We start from the raw sequence: 24,301 nt of genomic DNA, 5'->3' as shown, positions 1-24,301 counted from the left end.
GCCTCCTTTGAAGGGGTCTTCCTTAGTGGCTTTGGTTTCTGATTGTCTAAATCTGTGTCTTCAACTTGTTTCACCGTCTCCTCCTCAGGGATTGCCAGTTTGCTGCTTTTGGGGGTGTCTCTGGACCAACTACCTCAGGTTGAAACTCCATCTCTAGGAATATGATGTCTCTATTCACCACAATCTTCTTTGTCATTGTATTCTAAGCTTTTGACTTCTCATTGTGTCCAATGAAGAAGATGCTTCAAGATCTAGTTGAAGGTGATTAATATCTTGCTTTACCTAGTTGGTTCTTTTTAAATTCAGGTTTTTCCTAAACCATTACCGGCTACATACTTCCATCGTTTGACAAATGCAACAATTGGCTATGCAACTTGTGAAGTTTTCTTCCAAGTTGCGGCCTGGTGGTATTGTGATAATTTTTTCTATCTTCAATGGTGCGTTGCCCTATTAGCTAGATTTAGATGCTTGTTTGGGAGAAACTAAAATGAAATCATTTAGACTTTACAAGCAGTCGTAGCTGGAATGAAGAGATCATGGCTGAGTTTTCCCTTCACCTCCGGAGTGCCGACAGAAACTCAATACAAAGACTTTGTATAAATGGATGTCCAAGTATGTGTGGGTGTGTGGATTTGTATGTGTGAGAGCATACTTTTATGCTATGGTCTACACCCACTGTTGGGCGTTGATAATGTCAGTGGGGATGTCATAGTAGCTAGCTGCTGCTGAGTTTATGGTTTTCAATCTTATGAGTGACTATCGTGAGATTGAAACTGCACTATGTTGTGTTTTTAGAGGATGAGTTTGGGAATGTTACTGGATTCATCTAGATATATGCAACTTAGTGACACTATTTGCCTTGCAAATGTCTTTTGATTATCATAGAATGGTGGTAAGAAATAGATTGGATGTGCATCCTCTAGGAGAAGCAATCATAGAATGGTGACAGAATTAGATTGGATCTGCATCTCCTAGAGCAGCAATGAAGGATGTGTGAAGAATGAATAGAGAAGCAGGAAGCAAGAGAGCTGGGGAGCAAAACATAGAGTGTGCAATAGATAAGATGGAGGGATACAATAGTGAAGGTGGTTTTGTCCAAGTGACAAAACCACACTAACCCACTAACTGTGGTTAGGGGGAAAAACCTCTAGTGACGGAAAAGTGCCCCTAACTCACTTATGGATTACATTGGTCACTACCTAGAATATGTCTATAATTCTAACACCCCCCTGCAGTGCCAATGTGATGATGTACAAGGAAATGATCAATCACCAAAAGGAGAGAAGTTCACGGCACTGCGAAATGCCTCAAACTTCTCACTTGGAAGTGGTTTGGTGAAGATGTCTGCAACATTGTCATGTGTTGGCACATAGGTCATACTGGTCTCCCCTGCATGCAACTTTTCTCTAACATAATGAGAATGAACCTCAATGTGCTTCGTGCTCGCCAGTCCCCTTCTGCCAAGGGGATAAAAGGCATCTGAAGTTCTCAAACAGTAACTCAAGTGCTCACAAGCAAGATCTGGGCAAAAGCCCCTTGATTTGACACCTGTACCAAGTGAAAAACACCCTCAACAATGAGGTAGCATACAAAAATCAGCGCTCTCCTGGCACTTTCACCTGACAATGTAATGCATAAACTGCCTGTGTGCACAGTAGCAACATAGATCCCAACGTATAAACACCGAAAAGAAGATCTTTTGAGCACTGTCAACGATGGACAGTTAGGGACCGAGTAAACTCGATGCGCCCTGCCCAAGCGTGGCTCAACTGAGATTTTCTAAGTGCCGTACACAAAATGTGACCTGCAAAGAAATGTCACTGATACACTGCGGAACAATGTGGGCACCCTGGCTCCACACTGCCTCAAGGCATACACTGCATACACTTCCAGGCAAAAGCCCTTTGAAATTGTCACCCGAAAACTGAGATTTGCACTCAGCAAAAGCATAAAAGCCCTATGCAAATTAAGGCATCTGACCTTCCCGAAAAAAAAATAACTGTGCAACTACCACACACTGTGGCACTAGTCACCTCAAGCACGAGGGACACGAGTGTACTTGCTGTACCTCAAACACACAGTTTTAGAACTGAAAAATTCCGGGAATGCATCAAGAAAAAACCTCGTTGTACTTTTGTACCTGCGTGTACTTGCAAGTACCATGCAAAAGAGCAGAGTGCTCTCACTTTTTCCTTCTTCCCCCAAAAAAAAAATTCTGTGCCTGCTGTACCTGCAAGTACCTGCTGTGCCTGCACAGTGTACCTGCTGTACCCTGTACTTGCGAGGGCACGGATCCCCAAAAAAAATGTCGAACCTTGGCCGAGGGTACAGCCGGTACGGCTGCCTGTCGCGGCGTCCGTACAGCCGGTACGGCTGGCTGCAGCCGCCTGGTAGCTGGTAGCAGCTAGCAGCAGCTAGCTGCTGCTGCAGCTATAGCTGCTCGCGCAACTGCTGCACGCAGCTGCTCCTGTGCGCTGCGCGCGCTGGCTGCGCCCTGCTCGCGCGCTGCTGCCCTGCTGCGCCCTGCTCGCGCACCTTCTGACAGAGGGCACGAGGCCCGAGGGGAGAGGGAGGGGTCGACAGGAGTGAGAGGGAGAGAGTGGCTCTTGTGAGGGAAAGGGGGGGGGAGTGGAACGATAGGAGACAGAGACACAAGGAGTGTGGGTGTGTAAAATGTGTTAAGCCACACCACAAACTCAAAAGTTTTATTAGGATTAGGTATTCACCCTACGACTGTCTTAAGACAGTCATAGGGGTCGTAACATTTTTAAAGGGTGGCAATGTGCCTTTACCCCAACAGCTATCACATTAAGAAATTGGGCAAGGGGGTTTGGGGGGACGGGGGCTGGGCTCATTCATCATCCTTAAGCCCTTTTGAGGCATGTAGAAAGGGGAGTAGGGACTTGAGTGGGCACGGGTGTGCGGGGGTGGGTGGGGGATGTTGTGCTTATTTGTCATCTTAGAAGCCCTTTCAAACCACATATTCAGAGTCAAGATTTATCAGAATCCGCTATCACACCAAGAAGAAGAGTCGGAAGGGCTGTGCTCATTCATCCTAGCAGCCCTTTCAATGCATATAGAAAGAGGAGCGGGGACCAAGGTGGATGAGCAGGTTTGTCCTCATTTATAGAATCCTTTTCAAGGCGTATATTTAGAGTTATACAAACAACTTAAGCTATTACACTAAGAAGAGGAGTTGGGACTTGGTGGGGGGGGGGGGGGGGGGTGGCGGCTGTGCTCATTCATCATTTTAGAAGCCCTTTCGAGGCACATACAAAGACGAGTGTGTGTGGGGGGGGGGGGGTGTGGGGCTGTGCTCATTATTTTCCTAGAGGACTTTCAAGGCACATATTCTGAGTCAAGATTTATGAGTATCTTTCTATACAAACAATCTCAGCTATCACATTAAGATTGCATGTTTGTAAGGCTATCACTCAAAACTATTGTGTAAGTGAACCACTTTAATACCTTGATAAATTGTTGCTAACCTCTAGAGGCAATTGTTCCCCTTAGCCATTGGATTATTCAAAGGCTTTCTAAAGCCTGCAAAATCAGGCTTTGAATGACTCAAACTGCTCTAGAGTTGTAAGGAAAGTTGGCACCTTATGTATGAGGAGGATAAGGGTTAGAGGGCATGAGTAGGTAGGTAGTACTTGTAGGGAGCTGTTGCATAATGTTTGGAGCTGTCTGCAGATCCATTTTCATTTGTTGTGAGGGCAGCAAGGCTGCATGACAGGAGAGGTGAGTGAGAGCTTGAAATCATTCTAGTGCATAGGGTTATTGTTTAGTAGACCCTTTAAATCTAACATGGTATCAGAGTCGAAGGAGGTACCCTCTTGATATGCTCCAACACACTGAAGGAACATGCCCCTCCCAGCACGGATCCAACAACCAGAGTTGTAACCCTAGCATATCCAACAGAGTGCAAATTGGACACAGAGAGATGTAGAGGCAATCCCCATGGTAATCAGCATTATTGCAGACTCGGGTCATACCCCACATCCAGCTTGTGGATTTAGCAGCGGAGGCATGGAAGATCCTGAAGGATTTGTACAAGACCAATGACACATCACACATCCTTTTCCTTCCCCCAAAATCAACTGTTCACTATGAGGTTGGAGGATGGGGACTAGATCCATGACCATCTTACTAAGGTGAAGATTGTGAGGGACTATCATTCTTTCTATCTTAAATGGTGCATTGCCCTATCAGCTAGATTTAGATGCTCGTTTGGGAGAGACTAAAATGAAATCGCTTAGACTTCACAAGCAGTTGTAGCTTGAATGAAGAGATTTTGGACTACTTTTTGATTAGTCTTCTGCTGTGCTAGCCTTCATCATGGCAGAGTCTGCCCTTCACTTTTGGAGTGCCGACAGAAACTCAGTACGAAGACTTAGAATAAATGGATGCTCAAGTATGTGTGGGTGTGTGGATTTGTATGTGTGAGAGCATATTTTTATACTATGGTCTACACCCACTGTTGAGCGTTGATGACGTCAGTGGGGATGTCATAGTAGCTAGTCCCTGCTATGCGTGATGGAGTTTATGGTTTTCAATCTTATGAGTGACTATCATGAGATTGAAACTGCACTATGTTGTGTTTTAAGAGGATGAGTTTGGGAATGTTCGTGGATTCATCTAGGTATAAGATTGTGAGGGACTAGTTGGCTGCAATTGGTCACAAGGTGGACACAAGCTAGTTGGCCATGCTAGTTCTTGGCTCTCTTCCCAAAAGCTTTAAGGGGTTTGTCATGATAATGATCGTAGGACAACAGACTACTTTGATGACGTTTGAGGAGTTTGGTCCTTTACTACCCCAAGAAGAAGCCTGAGAGAAGCAATATGATGGAGATGGTGGCGACAAGGCCTTCCTTGAAAAAGTAAAAGGTGGAAGGGGTAGGCCTAGAAAGGTTAGCCCAAGGATGACAAAGACTCTAAAGGAAACAGGTCAGAAGAGAATGGAGACAAGAAAAAGAGAAATCAGGCCGACAAGCCAAGCCACCTAGCTAAAGACTGCAGAAAGAAGAAGGCAGACCAAAGCGGAAGGAAGGCGACAAATCCAAAGAAGAGTTGAAGTTAGAGGCAGCAAATGTTGCAAAAGTGGAGCTCTTTCTAGTCATGGAGCATTGCTTAGCTCTCCAGTGAGTGAGGGCAATGATGGCTGGTATGCTGACATCGGTGCTCCAAGCCACATGTCCAACAACAAAAACTGGTTGAAGGTGTTGTAGCGTGCACATCTAGATTCATCGGTGCTGCTGGAGACCACCACAGATTTAGGTGAAGATAAGGTACTTATAAATGTTCTCTATGTTCCTAATCTTTGCAAGAATCATCTTTTTGTTAGCCAGATCACTCAGAACAGGATGAAGGCCGAATTCAATGATGGAATAGTCATAATCTGATCGAAGGATATGGGAAAAGTAGTGGCAAGAGGAGGAGGAACAAGGGCTATACAAATCGGGGTATTATTGGCCCATGTGAATATACAAGGAGTTCAAAGTTGTGGGATGAAAAGTTTGGGATGTAGCTATAGGATTCTCTCAGAGATGCAAAGAGATGAGTTTGTGGATGAACTCCCATACATCACAGATAGTGTAGAAGTCTATCGGGCTTGCATGGAGGGCTGGCAACACCAGGAGGCATTCCCGAAGAAGGCTACAGAAAGAGCCAAGGTTCTGTTGGAGTTGTTTCATTTTGACATATGCGGAAAGATGTCCACGACATCATTCTTTGGAGCTGGCTATTATCTCACTTTAATTGATGATTTCAGTAGAATGATATGGGTTTCCCTTCAAGTGTCTTAGTCTTCGTCATGTTCAAGAAGTCTATTGCATTGCAAAGAAGTTTGAAGCCTTCATCAAGTTCAAGTCTAGTGTTGAGAAAGACTCGGGAAAGAAAGTCAAGACCTATTGACACCTACTACAAGAAAGAAGGGATCAAGAGATTGCACACAAATCCCAATAAAATGAGCTATAAGGAACCCATCATTTCTCACTTGAAGATTTTCACTTTTGAGGCTTATGTACAAGTGAACAAAGCAGATAGAACAAATTTGGATCCCATGAGTGAGAAGTACTTTATTGGATACAGTGAGGAGTCAAATATTATCGGCTATATGACCCAGAGACAAAGAAGTTGGTAGATATGTTTTCCAAGAGACAGAGTTTGAGCCACAGGCAATCACGCCAGAAGCTCTAGGTGTTCCCCAAAGACCCATGCTTGCTAGTACACAAGAAAAGGTGTGAACAACTGCATGGACTGCTTCGCCCCGAAAAGATTTAGGAAGATTATTTCCCCTCAGCATAGAAAACTCCATCTCTGTAATAACTTGATCCTTTCTCTCTCCCCGAGATTGAAGATTCAGAGTCAGAGTCGTGAGGCACCCAAGCCAACAAGACGGAATGTGGCATAGGAGAGAAAGCTACCAAGATGGTAATTGAAGGCCTTGTAGGATGTAGGAGTCACAGACATTCTAGAGAGCAGTTCAAAGGTAAGGAGGTCTCAGAGGAAAGCACATGGTTCAGATCCAGAAGATCGTGGAACCAAGGACCCATGAAGAAGCAAAGGAAATCCCAGAGTGGCGGGCTGCCAGCAGAAATGGAGGCCATTCTGAAGAACCATTCTTGGGACCTGGTTGATAGATCTCAGAAGAGGAAGATAATAGGAATCAAGTGGGTTTACCGTGCCAAGTACAAATGTGATGGTAGTTTGGATAATACAAGGTGAGACTTGTCGTCAAAGGCTATGCACAGGTAGAATGGGTGGACTACGGAAAGACATTTGCTCATATAGTGAGGATGCCTACCATATGCACGTTGATAAATCTGGCTACCCACCATCAGTGGCCAATCATTCAGATGGACGTGACGTCTTCTTTTCTAAACAGTGAGCTTCAAGAGAAGTTTATGTTGAGCAGTTAGAAGGCTTCCGACAACCAAGTGAAGGAAAGAATGTATGTAGGCTTTGTAGGGCAATTTACAAAAGACTACTTCCATGAATAGGCTTATCTCATAGTCCATCTGATGCTAACTGCTAACTTTTTACAAGAGGTAAAACCATGATTGTCATCCTTTATGTTGATCACAGAAGGAAGATCAAGGAGGTCAAAGGGCTCTTGATGCAGGAGTTGAAGATGACCGATTTAGGACTTCTCGACTGCTTTCTTGGAATAGAAGTTTGGAAAAAGAATGATATTATCTTCATCTATCAAGAGAAATACCATCAAGAGGTGCTGAAAAGATTTCAGATGGAGGAGTGCAAGGAAGCACCAACCCCAATAGAGGTTGGGACAAAGCTGAGCAACGAGGACACGTTGTTGTTGGTTGATGCAGTACTATAATCGAAAACTGGTTGGTAGCTTGTTGTATCTGACCAATGCTCGACCATATATAGCTTTTGCAGTGGGCTTGCTCTTCAAAGCCAAATGAGAATTACATGAAGGCTGCATTCATGGTTTTGATTATATATGCACGCTGGGATTGAGCTCGGAGGATTCACTGATTCAGATTGGACTGGAGATTGGGATATGCGGCGCTCAACATCAGGCTACTACTTAATACTTGCGTCAGGTGCCATATCGTGGCTTAGCAAGAAGCAGTTGACAGCTGCGCTCTCTCCCGCAGGCAGAATACAGAGCGGCTTGTTTGGCAGCACATGATACTGGAGGGTATGAGAGTTCTTTAGGAGGAGGGGACAGTGATTGTGTGCAACAACAGGAGTTGCATAGCGATTGCAAAGAACCAAGTATTTGAGGGTTGCTTCTGGATGAGATCATGAAGCTGCTTTATGTCTGATGGAAGATAACATCTCTGACATCTTCACAAGGGTTCTTCCCAGGAGCAATTGGAGCATCTTATTTGAACGGGTATTGCAGAAGTTGAATCAGTGAGAGGGGATGCTAGATGATTGGTCACTAACCCAACTGTGAGCCTCCATATAAGGAGGACAAAGGGTTAGTGGACCTGAGTAGGTAGGAGTACCTGTAGGGAACTGTTGCTCAATGTTTGGACCTGTCTGCTGAGCTATCTACATCTGTTGTGAGGGCAGCAAGGCTGTGTGACAGATGTTCTGAGCAGGTTTTCCCACCCTTGTGGATGAATAATGCCGGAGTTGTTCTTCTCTCTTGTCTACTGTATTTTTGAGTGAGGTTTGAGCGTATGTGCACCTTATCTTGTGCACATATAAAGTCTGAGTTCTTCTCTCTTCTCTACTGTATTTTGAGTGAGGTTTCAGCGTGTGTGCACCTATCTTGTGTAAAAGAAAGGAAGAAAGAAAGTCTATTAAAGTCTTCAAAAGACCAAAGGGTCTATGTGCTAGAAAAGTCACTGCCCCACTTGTGAGCCCCCGTTTTGAGGGGACCAGGGGGCAGGGGACTGTAGGGGGGTAGGGGACAGTGTACTTACCAGGCTGGAAACCCGTGCAGCAAAGGAGAGGGGCGCGGCCCTTCTACGCAGCATATGGAGCTGGAAATGGCGGTGCCTAGGGTCTGCATCAGCAGCTCATGTGCTGGGCCCATGGGCCCTTTTATAGGGCTGGCCCAAGCCAGCCAACCAGGTCGGTGGAGGCCAGCCTACAGGTCGGTGCTGCAAGCAGGGGGCCGACCCCCTGCTGGTCGGTTTTTCCAGCCCCAAACAGGGCCTATAAAAAGCCCCCTCTCCCCCCCGATTTCTCATCACCTGCAGTTATAGCCTTGCACACAGGCAAGCGCGCAGAGGGAGAGAAGTGGCTCAGCATTTGACAGCATCCTTTGGCTGTTTGTACATGCTCACCCGTTGAGTTTTTTGTCTGCCCACATTTGTGGAAGAATATATCTGAGTTTTTGGCTCTCTCTTTCTCCGTCTCTCTGAGTGTTGTATGAGCTAGATCGGGAGTGAGGTGTGAGTGATTCTATCCTCTATTTCCAACATGGTATCAGAGCAAGGTTTACAGCTCTAGATTGGAGTACCTCAGCAAGTAGGCGACTCCAATCAACACTCAGGTTTGCTGCGTGGTCAAGTTCTCTGCTGCAAATTCAGTTTCAGTTTACTGTTCTTTATTACAGCAAGGATGGAGGACAAAGATTCTCCTCCAAATTCCTCTCATTCACTATCCCAAACTTCGGAGAGTCAGGGAAGCTAGACGGGTCGAACTACTTGATCTGGAAAATGAAAATCCGGAGCCATTTGGTGGCCCGGAAGTTGTGGAAGCTAACAACAGGGGTGGAGGCAAAAACCGGAAGACTTGGCTGGACAGCAAGGGGAAGATGGTCATTCCAGTAGATGGTGAAGAGCTTGAGAATTGGGAAGAGAGAGATGCCCACTCCCTAGCATTAATCATTGGGACCACGGTAGACTTTGTTCTTCCGCACATTCAGATGGCTGAGACGTCTGTAGAGGCATGGGCTATCTTGAAGGATTTGTATGAAACTGAAAATACATCTCGAATTTTGATGCTCCAACATCAACTGTACAATCTGGACATGACTGAGGCAGACAATGTTCATGACCATCTGACAAAAGTCAAGGTAGTAAGGGACTAGCTTGCGGTAGTTGGTCAAAAGGTAGACTCAATTCATCTAGCGTTGTTGACTTTACACAAGCTATCTCGAAGTTTTAAGAGTTTCGTGACTAAGGTCATTGCAGGACAGAGGACCAAGCCTCTCACCTTGGAGGAGCTTGGGTCTTTACTATTGTAGGAAGAGGCTCGGAAAAAATTATTTACTCAATCGGACGAGAAGGCTCTCGTGGCAAGGGACAAGCTTGCAAGGGTAAGTTCAAAGACTCCAAGAACAAAAGCAAGGCCGAGGATGCAGAGAAAAAGAGGTAGATGAAGTGCTTCTACTGTGAGAAGCTTGGTCATTCTGCTAAAGAGTGCCGCAAGAAGAATGCGGATCTCAAGAAGGAGTCCAAGTCCAAGGAGGAGCCAAAGACCGAATCCATTAACGTCACGACCGGCGCTCTCTTCATCATCATTGAGTACTGCTCCGCTTATGCAGTCAGTGAAGGAGAGGAAGGTTGGTATGTGGACAGTGGAGCTTCAATGCATATGTCCAACAAGGAGTGGTTCAAAACCATGGAAGGTATGCATCCTGATTCCAAGGTCACTGTTGGGGATAATTGGTCATGCCTTGTGAAGGGTATCGGCAATATTCCATTCATCACGACTTTAGGAAAGGAGGAGTTGATTTCCGGTGTACTGTATGTATCGAATTTGTGCAAGAACCTGTTGTCAGTCAGTCAAATAGACAAGCACAATATGTTGGTCTTATTCGACAATAATGGCAAAGTCATTGTCACATCCAAGGCAAACAGACAGGTGGTGGCTCAAGTTGTCGAGGAGCATGGGCTATATCGGCTCAACACTCTGTTGGTGCACGGGAACCATGGCAGATCCAAATTATGGCATGAGCGGTTTGGTCACATCAATTGTGGTACTCTGTCCCAGATGCAGAAGAAAAAGATGGTGGATGGACTTCCACTAATTGCAGGCAGTGATCGTGTCTGTAGGGCTTGCGTGGAAGGCAAGCAACACAGGGACAAGTTCCCACAGAAGGCCTCATCACGGACCAAGAAGTCGCTCGAGTTGGTTCACGCTGACATCTGCGGCCCAATGTCGACAAATTCATTCGCAGGTTCGCGGTATTCTCTCTTATTAGTGGATGATTTCAGTCGCATGATGTGGGTATTCTGCTTGGCCAAGAAATATCAGGCTTTCGAGAAATTCAAAGACTGGAAGGCCCAGGTAGAGAAAGAGAGTGGGGAGGTAATCAAAGCCTTCCGCACCGACAGAGGGAGAGAGTTCTACCGAGTTTAATGGATTCTGCAAGAAGCACAGGATTAAGAGACGGCTCACTATAACTCGCACTTCTCAACAGAATGGAGTTGCTAAGAGGAAGCACAGGACCGTCATAGAGATAGGGTTGACCATGTTGCGAGGGAGGAATCTCTCGAAAGCCTTCTCGGGTGAAGCCGTGAACACTGCTGTTCACATCCTCAACAGAACCAAGACCAAGGCTACTGATGATAAGACTCCATATGAAGCTTATTATGGTAAGAAGCCCACCATATCTCATTTAAGGGTTTTCGGCTCTAAAGCATTTGTGCATGTACATAAAGATGAGCGGACAAAGCTGGATCCCCATAGCCGGAGTTGTATCTTTGTGGGATACAGTGAAGAGTCCAAGGCCTATCGCCTATTCAACCCGGAAAAGAAGATCCTTATCAGCAGGGATGTGATCTTTGAGGAGACCAAGCCACAGCCTGCAGAAGAGGTTCCATAACTTCTAGCATTACCCCCACCCAAGGTCACCATCCGAGAGGTGGAGCTGACTGAAGACCCCGAGGAGGAGGAGCATGCATTTCTAGAGCCAGCCCCCAAGTCAACTCCATCAAAAGCACCTCCATCAGAGAAGAAGCTACCACAATGGTATTTTAAGACTTTAGCAGACTCACGGGTCACAAACATTTCCGAGAGTAGTTTCAGAGCGCGGCGGTCTCAACGTAACATGAAGACTCCCTCCGCGAACTATGCTTAGGTGGTTCAGCTTGCGGAGCCCTGTTCCTTCCAGGAGGCGAAGGATATATTTCAGAATGGCAGGAAGTGATGCGGGTAGAGATGGATGCCATTTTGAAAAATGACACCTGGGATTTAGTGCCCAAACCAACCAAGCGGAAGGTCATCAGGACTAAATGGGTGTACAAACTTAAGTTCAAGTCAGATGGGAGTTTGGACAAGTACAAAGCAAGATTGGTGGTGAAAGGCTATGCATAGTCAGAAGGACTTGGCTTTGCCCCCACAGCTAGGATGGTGACTATTCGAACAATCATTGCCTTGGCTGCTCATCGCAGTTGGCCTTATTTTCAGATGGACGTCAAGTCTGCATTTTTGAATGGTAACCTGGAGGAGGAGGTATATGTGGCACAGCCACCAGGATTTCAGGTTCCAGGATCCCCATCAAAAGTTTGCAAACTAAAGAAGGCCTTATACAGGCTGAAACAGACCCCTAGAGCTTGGTACCAATGGATAGATGTTTTCTTTCAGAGATCGGACTTCAGCGGAGTCCATCAGAGGCAAATCTTTATCTCGACACAGAGGGGGATTTGTGGTTGGTATTGATTCTATATGTGGATGACCTCATCATTATTGGGGATCATACGAAGAAGATTGCTCAGGTCGAGAGACTTCTTATGGAGGAGTTCGAGATGATTGACTTAGGCATACTTCACTACCTTCTTGGGATTGAGGTGAATCAGGGAAAGAGTAGTATCTTTATTTCACAGGAGAAATATTGTAGGGAACTGCTCAAACGCTTTGAGATGGAAAATTGCAAAGCAGCAATGACTCCCATGGAAACTGGTCTGAAGTTGAGTGTGTGTGATCCATCTTAGCCTGTTGATTCATCACTATATCGACACTTGGTGGGGAGTTTGCTTTACCTCACCAACACCTAACCAGATATTTCCTACGCAGTTGGATTGCTCTGTCAGTTCTCCGCCACACCCAAGAAGGCTCATTGGGACGCATGTATGAGGGTGCTGATGTACTGGGTACTTGCACCTACGACATCACTTATACAAGAGGCATTGAGTTGGGAGGTTTCTGTGATAGTGATTGGGTAGGTGACATTGATACCTGGAGATCGACCTCTGGATATTGTTTCTTACTCTCATCAGGAGCTGTGTCATGGCTAAGTAAGAAACAACCTATTGTCGCCCTTTCATCTACAGAGACGGAGTTTAGGGCTGCGTATACAGCGGCATGTGAAGCATTGTGGCTCAGGTGGATCTTGGAGGACATGAACGTGGCCCAAGAAGATGCGACTGTGGTTATGTGTGACAACCAGAGTTGCATAGCGATCTTCAACAACCTCGTGTTTCACGCACAGATAAAGCACTTCGAGGTCCACTACTACTTTGTTCGAGAACTCATCGATGAAGAAGTCATAGAGTTGATATATTGCCCGACCAACGACGACATCTCAGATATCTTCACGAAGGCGCTTCCCAGAGAGCAGATGGAACACCTCATTCGACGCATGGGGATCGGCCCACAGTTGTGTCATTAAAAGGGGGTGTTAGAAAAGTCACAGCCCCACCTGTGAGCCCCCGTTTTGAGGGACAAGGGGGCAGGGGACTGTAGGGGGTTAGGGGACAAAGTATCTACCAGGCTGGAAGCCCGCGCAGCAAAGGAGAGGGGCACGGCCCTTCTATGCAGCATATAGAGCTGGAAATGGCGGTGCCTAGGGTAAACATCAGCAGCCCATGTGCTGGGCACATGGGCCCTTTTATAGGGCTGGCCCAAGCCAGCCAACCAGGTCGGTGGAGGCCAGCCTACAGGTTGGTGCTGTAAGCAGGGGTCTGACCCCCTGCTGGTCGGTTTTTCCAGCCCCAAGCAGGGCCTATAAAAAGCCCCGTCTCCCCCCCTCAATTCTCATCACCTGCAGTTACAGCCTTGCACACAGGCAAGCGCGCAGAGGGAGAGAAGTGGCTCAGCATTTGACAGCATCCTTTGGCTGTTTGTACATGCTCACCCGTTGAGTTTTTTGTCTACCCACGTTTGTGGAAGAATATATCTGAGTTTTTGGCTCTCTCTTTCTCCGTTTCTCTGAGTGTTGCCTTTTTGTAGTTTTTCCAAATTTGCACTAGATAACCCTCCAGGAGGAAAGTGAAGCCAAGCTCAACATGATGAGTGTTCCTTCTAGAGGAAGGCATAGGCTAAAGAAAAGGAGACATCACTTACACCCAAGAAAGACAAGAACCAAGAAATTGGTTTGCTCAAAGAGAAGATGGTAACGGCAAACAAGTGAGTAGATATGAGGAAGGACAAGGCCAATGCAAATTGAAGATGGTCATGATGAAACTCAATCAGACGGCTCCCCCCCCTCTCTCTCTCTCGTGTGTTTACTCTATGGAAATAGGATGTCTGATTGGCCTTTGAGTGAACTATGGTATCCCATTTTGATCTTTGCATAGGGTGCGTGGGTTGGAATGTGACAGACTTTATGATTGTGCACGTTAAGAGCCGCAATACCTGATCCTTCGCCAAGAGCTCCAGAAAGCAGTGGTGGGGAGGTCGGTGGATTTCCTTCTAATTCAAGAGCATATGTTTTTAGTAGCAGACATCTGCTGATGCCACCATCTTTTACTAGGGAGAGGCCCGGAGGTGTGGTCTCCCCTAGTAGGTAGGAGTGGGGGAGTTTGCATCTTGGTGTCACATGCATTGTCAGCGGATGTTTTTGGCTAGGGAGAGTTGATCACGGGTAGGGCAGTATGGATGGGGATCACCATTGGGGATTCCAAGATAGGCATCCTGAATGTCTACGCTCCAACGTGTAGGTAGTAGCACCCAGCTTTCCGGAGATGTTTGACAGAGTCTCTTCCAGATGTAGACTCTTGGATCGTTGGAGGGGACTTTAACAATTCGGAGCACGCAGAAGACAAGCTGGGAGGCACGTCCTTTGCAAAGACGTTGGAGGCAGAGACGAACTGGGAGGCACGTCCTTTGCAGAGATGCCGGTGGCAGAGACGAGCACCTACCGTGTGCGGTAGAGACTCTTGGAAAGAGGCAGAGTTCTCTAGGCTTCTAGGCAGTCTCAGTTTTTCGTTTGGTCAGTGTAGGCATGATGGTCTCCTAGAGAGGCTTGACCGTTTTTCTGTGGGTGACTGGGCTTTGCATAGGGACAAAGCCACGGGTATCTTTGCGAGTACCAATCATTCCCTTGCGATTTTGCAGCTTGAGAAGCCGAGACAAGGGCTTCCCTAGAAGGGGATCCACATCCCTAACTCAATTCTGCAGGAGCAAGAAGTACAGGAGGCAGTTCCAATCCAAGAGTCCATCTCTGGCAACAGGTCTGTCAAGGATCTCCAAAAAACGGATCTACGTCTGAGATCAGTCGGGGCGTAGATATTGAGGATACCGATGCGGAATCCCTCAATATGCAGGCCCACCCAAAGCGCACGTCCTGGGATCAAAGTGCAAAACCAAACACATGCTGAACTAGAGAAGCGTCGATGGAGGTGCAGACACCCCCGCTTCTCCCCTGCTCGCCAATCGAAGGTTCCCAGTAGGTGTGGGAGCGTCCTATGAGGACCTTTCCACAAATACTGGTCTGTGACGCCGAAAGCTTGTGTTCCTGTAGTAGGAGCACATCTACCTTTCCCACCAAAGCTGGCTGGAGCTCCTGTCTGAGCACCATCTTCCTGGGGCCACGGGTGCTTGATGAGTGGAACCCGTTAACGTTCCAAGAGATAATGCGTAAACTCTGAGGGAAGGTGGGCCACAAACAGCTGTCTGCTTGCGGTCGAAGTCGAAGTGGTTGGAGGATGTCCTGTGTGGAGACGAAGGCGCTTCTGTGAAGGTTTTGAAGGAGAGGTCGGATCATCGGACCCATCCTCTAAAACCTTCAGCAGAGGGGAAAGGCCCTTCGTCCCGTGGTGGTAAGCTCTCTCTAACCAGCTCGACGTCTCTGCCAAGGAAATGCCGTAGAAGCCCGCAACCTCTGAAGTCCTCCAGGGGCGAAGCCCTTCCGCGTAGGCCCACTCCAGCGGTGGCCTAATAATGACCAGGAGTCGGAAACGTTTGGCGCTGTGGCGCCAACGCAGACGAACATCACCCTCCTGCCACTGCTGCTGAAGAAGCTCCGCTGCTCTGCTACCAATCCAGTCCTGCACCTGCTCTTGGGTCTGGTCACATATCGTCTCCCAAACATTTTCATTCGTCCATTGCTCACTCCCTTCACTGGAGATAGTGAGGGAATAGCTAGGACCATCGTGCGGAGCCAGAATGGACACCTTACCCTCCGCCCCCTTGCGGAGGAAGAAGATGCTGATGTCTAGGCATGCGGGAAAGGAGCCAATACCCGTTGCATCCAAGTAGTCCCAAGGACCTGCTCGATAAAACTCCAATGGAAGAGCTCTAGGAGCAGCCCTTGGGCTTGGGGACGAAGATGAGGAGTCTGAACCGGAGGGAGGGGTGTTGGCCACCTGTGGGGAAGGGCCTATCCCCGCTGTCGGGCCCGGAGGGATGGACGAGGGTGAGGTCTGTGCTGGCTTCGGGGCTGCAGGTGGTGCAGGTGGAGGAGGGGGGGATTCCTTCTGTATCATGCCCGAGGAAGAGAGTGGCGCGGAAACCACTGGTGCGGGGGGGGGAACCTGGAGGGGGTGGGGGTCGGAGAATCGAGGAGGAGGGGGGAGGGGGGGGAGGGTGGGATGAGGGCTGAGGGGGAGGCTGGCTGACCTTCTCCTTTCCCTTCTCCTTCCCCTTACCGGGCTGTTGATGAGTAGGGATCATCTGAGGGGGATCTTGCTGTGGCTGGGAAGGTTTTTTGGGGCCTGCTTTGTTGCCCCTCCGTTTTCGTTTGACTTCCGTCCAGCCTTCCCCTTCGGGAGGGGATGTCGCTGACTGGAGCGGAGTATCCTGAGCTGCCTGAACGGGGGTCTTCTGAGGTTTCGTACCCGTGAAGCGAGGACATGAGCGAGCCTGGTGCCCGAAGCCGTGGCATCTCAGACACTGGTTTGGGCGACCAGTGACCAGAATGCGCTGCGTCACCACACCTGTGTCTGTCTCTATCTCGAACTCCGAGGGGATGCTCTGTGGATCAAGGACTGCCACTTTGACACGTGGCACCCCTTGGGCCGCCGCCGCGTCAGTGTAGGTGTCCTGCACAGGCCAACCAAAGTGCACCCCCAGGTCCTTGATGATCGGGCGAAGCTCGGTTGCGAGACCTGGGAAGATAAGGGTAACTGGGTGTCGAGGAATACGAAAGCGGGGGTCGAAGTCCGCTACATTGAAGCCCCTGTACCCAGGGACCATGAGAATGATCTTCCCACCCACAGAAGTAGGGGATCGTCTGACCATGTCGCTCGCAGCCTGTGCTGAGGAGAGCTTAAGCCAGAAAATGCCATGTCCCATGAGTGCAACCTCCTCAATGTGACTGTCCTCGAGGTAGAGGGTGGACTGCAACCAGTCCCTGATGTCTGCTCGTGAAGGGGAGTAGCCAATGACCCTCCCATAAACTGATGTCTGGGAGAAGTCCGTGGGGGCCTGCTTCACCAAGGAGACCTGGTGCTCTGTCAATGTGACGCGATAGGCTGATGGAGGGGGGGGGGTCCGTCTGGGCCACCGGTTCCGGGCACGTAGCCGCCATATCGCTTGATTAACTGCGAACTCCCAAGGTGGGGAAGGAAAAGGAAAAGGAAGGGGGGAGGAATGGGAAGCGGAAAAAAAAAAAAAGGGGAGGTGAGGTGAGCGAGGCGGGGGGGTGAGGTGAGGTGGGCGGGGCGGAGCGGTGCGAGGCGGGGTGAGGTGAGGTGAGCGGAGCGGGGCGAGGTGGGGTGAGGTGAGTGGAGTGGAGATGGGGTGAGGTGAGTGGAGAAGGGGTGAGGTGAGCGGAGCGGTGGTGAGGTGAGCGAGCGGGCGGGTGGCGAGGAACGAGGAGAGCGGGATAAGGCGGGGTGGGGTGGGTGAGCGGAGCGGAGTGGCGAGGAGTGAGGCGTGGCGGGGTGAAGGAGCGTGGCTAGGAGAGGGGGGAGCGACGAGCGGAGGAGCGATGAGGAGAGGGGGAGGGGGAGCGTGGCGGAGAGGAGGAGGAGCGTGGCGGAGAGGGGGCGGCTGGCTGTGCGGCAGCAGCTAGCGGAGGGAGAGGGAGGGGCCGCGCAGAAAGCGAGGGGGGGACGACGGGGCACGACGGGGAGGGAGGGAGCTCGCAGGAGCACTTCAAGTTGATGGCACTTTCAACTTTTGTAATTGTAACTTCCTTTTGTTTTTACTTTTTTGAAGCAATGCGCCTCTGACATTCAGATATGTCATGGATGGGATTCCTGCAATTGCAGCACTTTGATTTCTTCTTCCCATCTACCAGTAGAGAAGAAGATTATGGACCAAAGGGCTTGGGCTTGTTGAAATTCTTGCCCTCTTTATCTTTGCCTTTGTGATCTGTGATGGCAAAGGCTTGGTCTGTGTTGATGGAGGCTGCCCTATTGGAGCGGCACCAAGCATCAAGTTCGAGGAGTATAAAAGAAGTCGTCCATTGTAGGGGTGTTCCAACAGTTCCTGTGGTCGAACTTGCTAGAGTTAGTTGTGGTATGATTGAGTAGGTGTTGTCATTGCGAGTTTGTGGCATTGCCATGAATGGTTTGAGGATAGGCGTTCAATTTTTAGCAGACGATGAGTTGAAGTAGGAGTTTGTAAAAGGTATAGGTTTGTGGAATTCGTCTTATGCTGTACTGTGTGATCTTTAATTAACCAAGGCATTCCGTATTTGCTTTCCATTCGCATATATCCGACTCTCTCTTTTGCCTACAAACGAGCACAGTTCATGAGGAATTGTGAGCACATAGAGTCCATTTTCCACCAAACGAATGCTTCGTTAGACAATGTGAAACCTATGCAGAGGCCTAAAGCACAGACAGTTGAAATGAATGCATGTTCAAACAAATGCAAGCCACATGTTAGCGAATGAGTTGTAGCTAGTAGTGCCCATAGGTGGGGAGGCAAGAGGGCACTGGATCGCCTCAGACAGGCCGACCTGACAGAATTTCGGACACGTGGCCCTCTATGTTTCACTGGTCCTTACAAAAAATGGTATTTGCGACGTATTTGTCCAAGAGAAAATGTTGTCACAACTACACTCTAGACACTCACGCTAGACACTCACGCTTGGTCTACGGTTATTCCCCCCCTCTATGATTGGGTGCACTTGGATCTTGCATTGGATCTTCTGCAGTGCAGTATCCATCTTTACACACCTGCCTTCAGACATAGGTTTTTGATATTTTCAGGTTTTGGGTGACCAGATGGGATGTCTCTTGTAATCATTGTGAAAATAATGTATTATCTATTTCATTTGAATGAATTCCCACATGTTTAGTATCACAAGAGGCAAATGATGTGTTAATGAGGATCAAGTTTATTTAATTCAGGGGAGTCTAGAATCGTATAATCATAGTTGATTTGATTCAGGGAGTCTACAATGGTAGAATGCCTGAGCAGTGATGCTGGCAATTGATTTTCTGTATTGCAGGATTGAAACTCGTAAGAGTTACCTCTCTCTCTCTCTCTCTCTCTCTCTCACACACACACACACGCACGCGCGCGCACTTTTTTTTGGTTTTCTATATATTACTGCGTGGGAAACCTTAAACCAGGTAAAAACCCACCATGAAGTACAAAAAGGGAAAAGTAACCCCCTCCCCACACTTCCCCACCCACACACGCACACTACACCATATGCCTTTACATTTAAGTCTGGGATCTACTGCTTCAAATCTCTCAAGGCTTTCCATGAGATTTTGGGTCCATGTTTCTAATTTGCAGGGTTCAGTGGTGAGTAGATGGCTTTTGCCCATGGTTGCCATGTTTATCCATGCCAGAGCTTCTCATCTGATATATGATATAATATTACTGCTGGGGGCAGGCCTTTTTCTTGAACTTTCCCTGGGCAGCTTGGGCTTTGCTGCTACAGTAGCAATTTTGGAAGGCTTCTCCCAGTTGCTGAGGTTTGCTGTGAACAGCTGGTTGGGGACTTTTTCCAGTTACTTAAGTATGTCAAACTGTGTGATTGGGTGCTCTACTACTTTGTTTGCACTGAAGGTGGTGGTGGAAAAGCAGTCTCTTACATATTTGGTGCTACCTGAATTGCCTGCACTCATTGGCATAACAACTTGGATTGGACTGTTTATGCTGTATGCGAGTGTTCCACAGACCTCTGCCACTGCTCATATTTGTGGTATGGTAGCTGGATATGTGTATGCACACCTAAATGTTGGCCTTTCTACCACAATGATGATGATCCAAAATATGTTCTGGCTACTATTGAATGCTGTCATGGTTCTTGGAAATCGAACTATGTGTACAGCATATGGACTGTTAAATTATCAAAATGGGGATGGTCAAAGGGGAGGTACCATCAACGGAGCTGGATCAGAAAGTAGTGCTGCTGAGCAACTACAGTGGTCATGTCAGAGTTGCAACAGAGAGAATGGGGTCTTTTTTTCTTCTTGTGACTATTGTGGTACACCTCGTAATGCAAGTAACATTTATGCTCCCTCAGCTCCACTTTGGGAAGGAAATAACAGGTTAGGCTACATGAAAATATTGTGCGAGTATCTTTTGGATAAAGGCTGGAGATGAAAGCTTGTACTTCATGATTTTCATGTTCTGAGTTGTTTTTACTTCGACTGTATTATAAAAATTTAGCTTGGACTAAGTTTTTAAGTAGTGTTGTTGCTCGGTTGTTTGGTTAGCAACGTTCATTTTTGTTAACTTTTTAAAAAAAACTTTTGCAGGTGAATAGAATATGGATGGTTACAAGGAAAACATTGCACTGCTAACGTAAGCCAGATGTGCCTGTCACCTGATGGTATAGCTGTACGAGTTATATGACTGTTTTTGACCAATTATTTTAAAGCAAGGAATTTCCATATTTCTCCAAATGCAAGCTTTCTCCCTCTTGTTTTATAGATTTTGTTACATATGGCAGGCCATGTCAACAGAAGCTCAATGTTCATCGACTGAATGCATACCTGTAGCCATGGTCATGGGCATTTTGAGTTGTAATGGTTGGTTGAATTAAAATTCATTTGAAGCACAACCTCAGTGTTGCATGGAATATCACCAGCCATTCTCATTGGTGGTTTTGAAGGTCTTGGAACTTTAATTAAATTTAGTTTGCTGCATGTCGTGTATAGTGAGGACTAATCACCTAGGAAACAGTTTCTCATTCCCTTCTTCTCGTTTGAAAATCTTGTAATATGGAGTCGATGTAGCATTAGCTGGCTCAACTAGGGCATGTTGCACCCCTTCTGAAGTTGATCAAGTGAGTGGCAAACCACCCTTATATGATTGGCTCCATATACAAGACGGAACCATAGATAACATAAATCAACAGCTGTTACAATTTAAAAAACCATTGATTTCTAGTGCTTTCAAACAAAGCCAAAGCCTTGTGAGTCATGAAGAAAAATCTTTAAAAACGTACAGTTAGTGCTTTTGAAGTTGAAAGATCCCACAGGAAGATTTCTAAATGCCTGAGACCTCTCTGCCACACCAGGTGATTGCAAGAACCATACTGAAGCAGTTTAAGAGGGTTCAATCCCAATGGTACAACCATGGGTTTGAACCCTCTAGCACTGCTGAAAGAAAATAGTTCTCACAGCTGAAGCAAAGAGTTGTGGCATTGTCTGGTCTTCCTGTGAGCTTTGCAATTTCTAGATTATCCACTATCCCAATGACTTCAACATTTGGAATTTGTGTTCGAAGCATTCTTGCAGAATTGTGGTTTCCAAATAACCTATTCATGAAAGTTTGGAATTCAAATAACCTCCAAGTTGGACGTATATTGTAAACAACAAAAACATAAAAGCCCACACAGAGATTCAGTTAGAGAATATTGAAATAAAGAAATTTGGTGCAGCATGGACTTTTCCCTCCTAGGATCCTGAATCTTGTCTATATCTGATAAAAGGGCTGCAATACAAAATATGTAGAGTGTGTACAAAACTTGAGAATGCTTGTAACATACATTAATGAAGTACAGCAAATAATGGTATCTCATTAATCGATGGAGATTTTAACAGTAGTAGGGAATTGATTTAAACTTTTATGTTGAGAAACTAAGCTTAGAATAGTTTCTTCAATCAGCAAACCAGCTTTGGCATTGTTAAATTATCTAAAATCTGTCGATTAGCCTAATTAGTAGCAGAATGACTGCGTACTAGTGGAGAAGGCACTTTGAGGAGAGGGAAAAATATGGTCACTTTTTATATTGCGTATCACAACCCATATTCCACTTCTTCAAAAAGCTCGCTCTCATTAAGTGGGCAATGGGGACATAGTCCATGTAACGATAGGTTTCCCTAGCACATCCCTCTTAGTGGTGTGGTTGCCTACTTGTGCGGAGTCCACTTTTTGGAGACAAAGGAAATCACAATGACATTTCTTATTATTAGGGGGTTTTTTCCGTATCAATTCATAAAGCATTCAAAATCAATATTCTCACTCTCTTCTTTAAAAAAATAAAGAGCACCTTTCCTTTCACACCTTGATTGATAATCTTTTTACTTGCGTCCCTTAGAAAGGCTACCAGTCAATCAAGTGGTAAAAGGGGAAAGAGAAAGGGAAAGAGAAGAGACTTCGCTCCTCATAGAAGATCACGCTTGCAAATTTTATAATCCCCTTCGATAGTTACTCATGGCCACGCGATATTGGGCCCAAATGGTTGGATGCTGTCTTGAAGGGGACTCTAATCAGTGCCAAAGATACATCCACTTAGAGCCTTTGATCAACCATCAAGGCAACATTGATTTGCTTGTATATCCATTTAGAGCCCTTGATCAACCATCAAGGCACGATTGATGCTTTCCTTCTCTAACAAGGTATCAATGAATTCTTGATGAGCTTCCTTGCATGTTTGCACATTACCTCATCCTTGTCCCACGATTCTTGTAACACAAGAAAGAAGCATACGAAGGAAAAGAACTACCATAAGATCTAGATGCTTATCTAGAAATCAAGGTCGTGTCAACATGCAAATAACAAGAAAAATTGCATGAAAACATAAGGAAAGACCTTTATTCTTTATTATAGAGTTCATCTTGGTCTTCGTACCTCTAACGAGGAAGAAAAAAAGGATCTTAACAAAAAGAATTTGCAAGGGATTTCATTCAACTCATCACAACACAACTTGCAACACTCAACTCTTGTATCTTGAGGAAGACACCATGCAAGGTTATGCTCACACATTTCTCTTGCTCAAGGCAAAGGTGGAGAGAGAGAGAGAGAGAGAGTAAGAAGTGGGGTGAAATTAAGGATATTTCCTCGACTACTAGGAAGTTGCAAAGCTCCAAAAGAATCTACAACATGAAGTCTCATAGTTAAAGAAAGGGCCGCCTATGAAGAAGAAACTTGCAAGGAGATGAATGTGCTTGTGGAAACTAATAGAAATGTGATAGTAAGGGGTACCTACAAGCATAAAAAAGGGAAAAAATAGGATGGGTGAAGTCTTCTCTAAGTCAAGGGCGGGTGCTTTCTTTCATAGTGGGAACTAAGACAATTAGTTCTTAGTTAGCCCACCAATTGGGAGCCCACAATTTATGGTACATGGTTGGGGTGCCATGGTTTGAAAAAATGGTTTTATAGACCATGATTTTAGGGACTTGGTTTTAGAATAATTGAATTGACTTTGCTACATCCTAATTGATAGTTAGCCTTATCCAATCATATCCCAACAATTCCAAGGATGATTCATGAGGTAGCTAACTAGTTAGATAATCTTATCTAGTAGCCACACGAGTTGATAGCCCCACAATTTGGTGGTCAAAACCATAAGCTCCCATGGTTTTGATAGGAAAAATTCATGGTTAGATAAGCCATGGTTTGCATTAATGGTTTTATCAAGCGATAATCTAGGTACATAGATTTAGCAATCCATGTTTCATTGTCCAGCCTTCCATCAAGACTCAAGCTAAAAGCATTGACCTTGTCTAGATCCTCGATATCACCAAAGGTGTCACAGATTTGTTCAAACCTCTCAACATGGGAGACTCGATCTCCATCCCCTACAAACTTTGTGATTAACTTAGAGATTGTGATAGGCTTGCTTCTTGAGGGATTGGTATCCCATCCTGGAAACATTAGTGGTGGAGCGGTGGCCCCCCTTCCTAGTGCTTGCACTAGGATTCTCATAGCTTCGTGTGTAAGGACCGTTTGTGATATAGTGGGAGGTTGTGGAATGGTGGACGATGTCCCATACATTGGTGGTCCTGATCAAGGGTTCCACGGATTTGATGGCACAAGGTTGGGATGGGAGGACCCAGGCCCATTAGGCATTGGCATGTGACTTGGGTCAAGTTGGGCCTAACAGGTTGTATTGGAGGTCCTCTAGGGAGTGGTATGTTCGTTGCAGGCATAGGCCTATATGGAGCACTTCTTGGGTAGGGAATGTCTCCCATGTTTTGTTGCCAAGGAGGCATCATAGGGGATTTTGAGGTGGAGGGTCTTAACTGTTGACCTTCAGGGTTACTCCTCTGACCCCTTTGCTCTAAATTTTGAGGCCCTTGTGAGGATGTGGGTCCAAATCCCTCCCCATAAGATTGTCTATCATCAAAAAATTGGTACGACGGGGGTTCATTGCCATTAGGTATCGTGGGACTTGGCCCCCTGAGTATGGCTTTTGAGATCAGTGGTTGGGCCGGCATTTGAGCCTCTGACATTGCCCTAGTCTGTTGTCCAACAAATGGGTTTAGCCACTCTACTAGGTCTATCAATCCAAACCTTCCGATGATATTGGAAAAGGTTTCCCTTAATGTAGTGCTGCTGTAGATGGGGT

General features: G+C 46.6%; 1 protein-coding gene across 1 annotated transcript in view; it reads left to right on the top strand.

Annotated features, from left to right (window-relative positions):
* The window catches only part of LOC147891914 (rhomboid-like protein 14, mitochondrial), a 41,486-nt gene extending 20,974 nt beyond the window's left edge, over positions 1 to 20,512 (top strand). Inside the window, exons 2-3 of the mRNA XM_087388789.1 lie at positions 19,291 to 20,051; positions 20,262 to 20,512. Of these exons, the coding sequence (XP_087244915.1) occupies positions 19,291 to 20,051; positions 20,262 to 20,265 (765 nt within the window). The 3' untranslated portion in view covers positions 20,266 to 20,512. The remainder of the gene's footprint in view (positions 1 to 19,290; positions 20,052 to 20,261) is intronic.
* Positions 20,513 to 24,301: the final 3,789 nt, after the last annotated feature.

Source organism: Dipteris shenzhenensis, chromosome 17, assembly GCF_047967505.1.
Source record: "Dipteris shenzhenensis isolate YYH24624 ecotype China chromosome 17, Dip_SZ_1.0, whole genome shotgun sequence".
Classification (NCBI taxonomy): domain Eukaryota; kingdom Viridiplantae; phylum Streptophyta; class Polypodiopsida; order Gleicheniales; family Dipteridaceae; genus Dipteris; species Dipteris shenzhenensis.
The sequence above is the reverse complement of the archived record's forward strand: the minus strand, read 5'-3'. Positions and strand labels throughout refer to the sequence as shown.